The sequence below is a fragment of the Eimeria acervulina genome, genomic scaffold (genome assembly GCF_000499425.1).
Source record: "Eimeria acervulina Houghton genomic scaffold, Eah_scaff1476, whole genome shotgun sequence".
In the NCBI taxonomy this organism is placed as follows: Eukaryota; Apicomplexa; class Conoidasida; order Eucoccidiorida; family Eimeriidae; genus Eimeria; species Eimeria acervulina.
In genome coordinates this window covers 53-5603 of record NW_013549169.1, presented here as the reverse complement: position 1 = coordinate 5603, position 5551 = coordinate 53, and the positions used below count along the sequence as shown (strand labels likewise).

At 41.4% G+C, this 5551-nt stretch overlaps 2 protein-coding genes across 2 annotated transcripts; one reads left to right on the top strand and one right to left on the bottom strand.

The window, feature by feature from the left end:
* Positions 1–1255: 1255 nt before the first annotated feature.
* Positions 1256–3193, top strand: EAH_00060180 (hypothetical protein, conserved; the record flags this gene model as incomplete). The annotated part of the gene is made up of 1 exon (XM_013393509.1): positions 1256–3193. The coding sequence occupies one exon, from the start codon at positions 1256–1258 to the stop codon at positions 3191–3193; it is 1938 nt and encodes a 645-aa protein (XP_013248963.1).
* A 1062-nt stretch (positions 3194–4255) lies between these two features.
* EAH_00060170 (hypothetical protein, conserved) lies at positions 4256–5347 on the bottom strand (the record flags this gene model as incomplete). Its single annotated transcript, XM_013393508.1, has 3 exons — positions 4256–4309; positions 4597–4671; positions 5241–5347. Coding segments are annotated over 3 exons (236 nt in total), but the record flags the coding sequence as incomplete, so codon positions are not given.
* Between the last annotated feature and the right edge of the window lie 204 nt (positions 5348–5551).

Below are 5551 nucleotides of genomic sequence, written 5' to 3'. Positions count from 1 at the left end.
AAGGCCCATCATTCCATATACTCAAAACATGCATACTTTAATCGTCTTGCATTACTCTTTTCCCGGTTCGGAGGAAGAAAGAAAAAGTAGAAAATGCAGGTAAAACAAGGTGCATACTCTTCAAAAAATTCATAAGACACAGAGTTTAAACAATTTTTGCGTAAGAGGTTTATTTAGCTAAAATGAGGTAAATATTATATCGGCATTCTTTCATTCCAACTTAAGAAAGAATTCAATAACTGTTAACCACCTAAAAAAAGAAATTTCATGTTGCCTCTTTTCGGGTGTATGGGCAGCTCTGTCATGATGAAGTTTCGCGTTTTGTGCACGTCTTCATTTATTTCATGCAAGAACAGATGTGGGACTGAGCTGAAGAAACCTCGGGAAGTGGCAATATTCTTCTTTCTAGGCAGCTGAATTTAAATACATTCATCTTAGAAATACCAATTTGAACGCCTGTTTCTGTTGAAGGACAGCGAAGCAAATATCGTCAACTCTCGGCCAGCGCGAGTGCAAGAACAGCAGTTGTTACTGTTCAACAAGAAATAAAACAGGACTGACAGAGCGTCTTTCAAAGAAGATTCGAATTAAATTTATATTTTACTTCCTTTAAAAAAGTTGTTCCTTCCATTTTCAGGCGTTTGTCGTGCAGAAACGGCAGAGAGAACCGCCGCTTTCTTCACATGCGTCCGGCAGCCCCCAGCAACACCCGCTGCCCATCACCTTGTAAATAATCGCAAATTTTCGTATTTTTGTTTTCTTCCCGTTTTTTTAACATGGAAAGAGACGAAATTGATTTATTTTTGTGCCATTCTTCCCTCAGCAGCTGTGAAGTTTATGTTGCCGCCGTTTGATCGCCGCAGAAGAAATTCTCCTACAACGGATGAGCCGAGGAATCTGCCTTTAAATCGATGCGAAGTATCATTTCTGCTTCTCACCTGTCTTCTCTTAGCACGCCCACGACGAGTTTATGCGGGTTCTGATGATGTTCAGGGCCAACAAACAGTGCTGCAAGAGCAAGCTCGCGGATTCTCTTCTGTCTTTCCACGCGAAATCTGCTGTTTCTGCATGACGCATTCAAATTCACCTTCAGCAGCAAATGGGGCTGCACCCGCCCCCACCAGAGTCGGGGCCTGAGGCCTCAGGCCCTCCTGCAGCATGCGTGCCATCGCCATCCCCCGCCAGCAGCAGCAATAGCAGCAGCAGCAACAGCAGCAGCAGCAGCAGCAGCAGCAGTATCCCGCAGATCGAGAGGATGTTTGTGACTCCTACTGTTCCCGCTAACGAAGCACTGAGGGCTGAAGCAGCAGCCCGAGTTGCTGCAGCAGCACGTAGCCTCTCAGACACGGAAGCATCTCTGGACACAGCAGCAGGTGGCCGCATCCCTCGTATACTCGCAGAAGCAACAGAGAGACGCGTGAGGTGGCAGCTGCTGCCTCCGGGAAGCACAAAAGACTCCCCAGGTGCTGCAGGTGCTGGAGGTGCTGTTTCGTGTGGCTATCGATACAGAACAGCAGCAGCGGCAATCGCAGGAGCCGCAGCAGCAGATACACTGACACCAGGTACCACCGATGCTGGAAGCAGCAGCGCAGGTGAGGAAACGCATCGCAGGCGGGTGCGCTGCAGCAGGCGGCAGCAGCAGGAGAGCGAAGGCAGCGGCAGCAGGAAGCCGGGGAGGCACAAGCAGCGGCGTTGGCTGCATCAGCAGCTGCTTGTTGCTGCTCTGCGCCGCCTTATATTTGCTGCTGGAGAGGACCCCCGTGAAGCTAAAATAGACATGTGGGGAGCACCGAAGCAGCCTTCCTGCTGGCAGCTGCTGCAGGCTGACCCTGTAGCACGCGAGTTGTACATAAAGAGAAAAGAAGGAAACCTAGAGGGGCCCCCAGGGGCCCCTTCAGAGTCTTCTCCAGAGAGAGAAGGCACTCAGCAGCAGCAGCAGCAGCAGCAGCAGCAGCAACAGCAGCAGCAGCATTATCCGCTGCTGCTGCGAAAATCGCACTGCCTTAGGATTGTGAAGCAGCAGCAGCAGCAGCAGCAGCAGCATATGGGCAGGCCGGCGCTGCGAGCTGCTTCTGTAGATGGATTGAGGCACTCGGAGCTGCTGCGGCGCAGAGCGTTAGACAGTGAAGAGAGCGAAACAGACACAGACTCTGCTCCCCAAGCAGCAGCAGCAGCTGCAGCAGCAGCAGCAGCAGCAGCAGCCCTGCCAAGTCGTCCAGGTGCAGCAGCCTCTCCCGGCGCTGCTGCCCTCGCACGGGAACTCGAAGTGCAGCGTTTGCTGCTGCAGCAGCTGGCGGAGTCGGAGCTGCAGCTGCTGCCTTCAGTGCAGCGTATGAAGTCTTTGCGTGCAGCCTTCAGGCCAATGAAGCAAATAACCAGAGATGCTGCTGCTTTCTTTCGTATAAGTGCTGCAATTGAAGGCGCTATTCGCCAGGCATACAGCTCGCTTGCTGCTGTAAAGGGGGGCCTGAGGCAGCTGCTGCAGCAGCAGCTGCAGCAAGAAGCAGCAGAAGCAGCAAAGGCAGCAGAAAAACAAAAACACAGAAGGCCAATCCTTCACAGCAGCAACAGCAGCAGCAACAGCGGGGAGTCCCCGAGTGGCAGCAGCCCTAGCAGCAGCAACAACAACGCTTCCAGCAGCAGTAGCAGCTGCAACAGCAGCAGCAGCAACAGCAGCAGCTTGCGATGTGTGCGTCTGAATAAGGATTCGGAGGTGCCGAAGGCTGAGGCAATCTCTGCGCCGTCTATGTCTGCTGATGAGTTGCACTTTCTTGATTGTGTAGAACGCCTGCAGCAGCAAGCTGAAGCAGCACAAGCAGCTGCAGCAGCAGCAGCAGGAGCAGGAGCAGGAGCAGCAGGGGAGCAGCGGGAGTGGCTGCTGCTGTGGCGGCTGTCTGGGTTTGAACGAAAAGTAGCGCATGCATTAGTTAGCCTAGCAGCAGACTTAGAGTCTGTCTCGCTCTCTCCTCTAGACCTACCAGCCCCCCTAAAGGCACCTCCCTCTACACCTCAGCAGCAGCAGCAGCAGCAGCAGCAACAGCAGCAGCAGATGAGCAGACGGAAGGTCGCTGCTAACACCCCACAGAAGGTTTTGATTATTTGCAGAAAACGTCAGGCTGCAGAGACACCCGCCTCCCTGCCGCCTGTTTCTCTCGCTGCTTTGTTGGTTTGCGCTGTAACTGCAGCTATATAAGGCCTCAACCTGCAGTTTGATTTGCTGCAGCAGCAATTATTTATAATATTCAGAGAGATTTTTCAGGTGTATAGGCACCTCTTTGTCTCTCGCGCTGCAGCAGCACCCAAGAGGTGCAGCGACAGCTTACGCTGCTGTCTCTCTACCCTTCACGCATTTATTTTCAGGGCTAAGGAAGACATAAATTATTATTATTATTATTATTGTTATTATTATTATTACTATACTGCACTGCTGCATGCATAATAATTTATTAAATGAATAGAAGACAATAATAAACAAACCTCAGTCAGCCCTTAGTAACAAAAAAAGAGTTCTTTTATTCCCCTTTATATACATATATATATATATATATTTATTTATATGTAGATATATGTATATATATTATATAAAATATGTTTATCTATGTGTATATATATATATATTTATATATCTCCTGTGGTTCTGCGAATAGAGGTAGTAAGACGACAGCTTTTTTGCTTAGCTGCAAAATATGTTTCGCAGTAATTTGCATTTAAAATAATTATTTTATAATTAAGTTTAGGTAGATAATGAGAAATTATTTATTTGAATTTAATTATATAAACTAGTGTATCAATCGTATTCGCTAAGCAACACTGAGTTAATGAGTTTGTTTGCACAGCCGCCATCGCTTATATATATATATATATATACATAGATGTATAAATATAATATATATTGTATGTAATATATATATATATATATATGTATTATATACACCTCTTTCTGTTTCTCTATCTCTCTCCCTCTCCTTATATATATGTATTATGTACATCTCTGTCTAAATATACATATCTATTATACATATCTATTATATATATCTATTATATATATCTATTTATACATACAGATGCATATTTGGTTCCTTCTCTGTCTTTTGCGTTGTTTCTTTTTTGTTTGCGCTCTTCTTTTTTTTGTTTGTGTCTGACAGTATCTCCTTTGATTCTTCTTTTTTTGTTATAGTAATAATTATAATAATTATAATAATTATTTATTTATTTATATTAATTTATTTTAGAATAAATAAATAATATTTGTTATTTAAAACGAAAATTCGCCAGTGGCGCGATCAAACGGAATTTCGCGGCCTCCAACCTGCAGAAAAAAATAAAACGAAATAAAATAAATAAATGTTTGATGGGGTGTATATGCAACATTAGTTATATCTATTTATGTTTCTTTCTGTTTATTTATACATGCAGCGATTACTTCTTTTTTAGGAAAGGCAAATAATAATAATAATAATAATAATACACACATACTTGAACATACTATAGATATATATGTATATATATAACGAGAGGAGCACTGAGACAACAAAAGAAGCAGAAGATCAGCACAAAGAAGACGAAAAATATCAAAGAAATTTACTGTATCCTCACCCTTAGAATTCCGTGTCTTAAGGAGACCTTCCACTTGCTGCAGCGTCGAGAAGAGCCTGCAGAGGCCCTCTCAACCTATAAACAAAAACAATAGAATATAGAATAAAACAATTAAAAAGAAAATATAAATAACAAAATATAAAAACAAGAAAATATAGTCAAGAAAATATAACACAAAATATAAACAAGAAGAATAATATATGCTAATGTATACAACAAGCAGCACCTTTAAACAAAAACAATAAAAAAACAAAAACAACAAACAAAATATAAATAAAAATATATACTCAAGAAGTATTATATATGCGGCTGTATACACCTAGAAGCAAACGACTTGCATAATAAAGCAAAAACAAACAGAAGAAAACAAAGAGAGAACAAACAAAGAGAGAAAAAAGTCAGCAAGAAGAAATAAATAAACAAATAAATAAATAAATAAACAAAATAACAACCACACATCAAACAAATTCGCAAGAACGGTAATTAATAAACACATCAATCAAACCGCCTCGTAATAATGAAGAAATATAAATATTTAAAAATAAATAATAAAAATAATAAATAATAAATAATAATAATAAAAATAAATAATTAATAATAATAATAATAAATAATAATTAATAATAATAATAAATAATATATACTTTTTCAAAAAAAGCAAATATCCCGTCTGTTGTTGAGGGCTCTGCATCATCTAAGTCGGAGACATCATTAACAGACATATTTGCACCTTCTTCTTCGTCTTCTTCTTCTATAAACAAAAATAATAAATTAAATAAACAAAAATTATTAATTAATCAAATAAAACCCTCTCATATTTGCAATATTTATGTATGTGTTTTATATCTTCATTATTAGGGCTGTCTTTAGTATTTGCTTTCTATGCGCAAAACTACACAGAGGGAGACAAATATATTACATTATATTATATTATATTGTGTAATATTATATTATA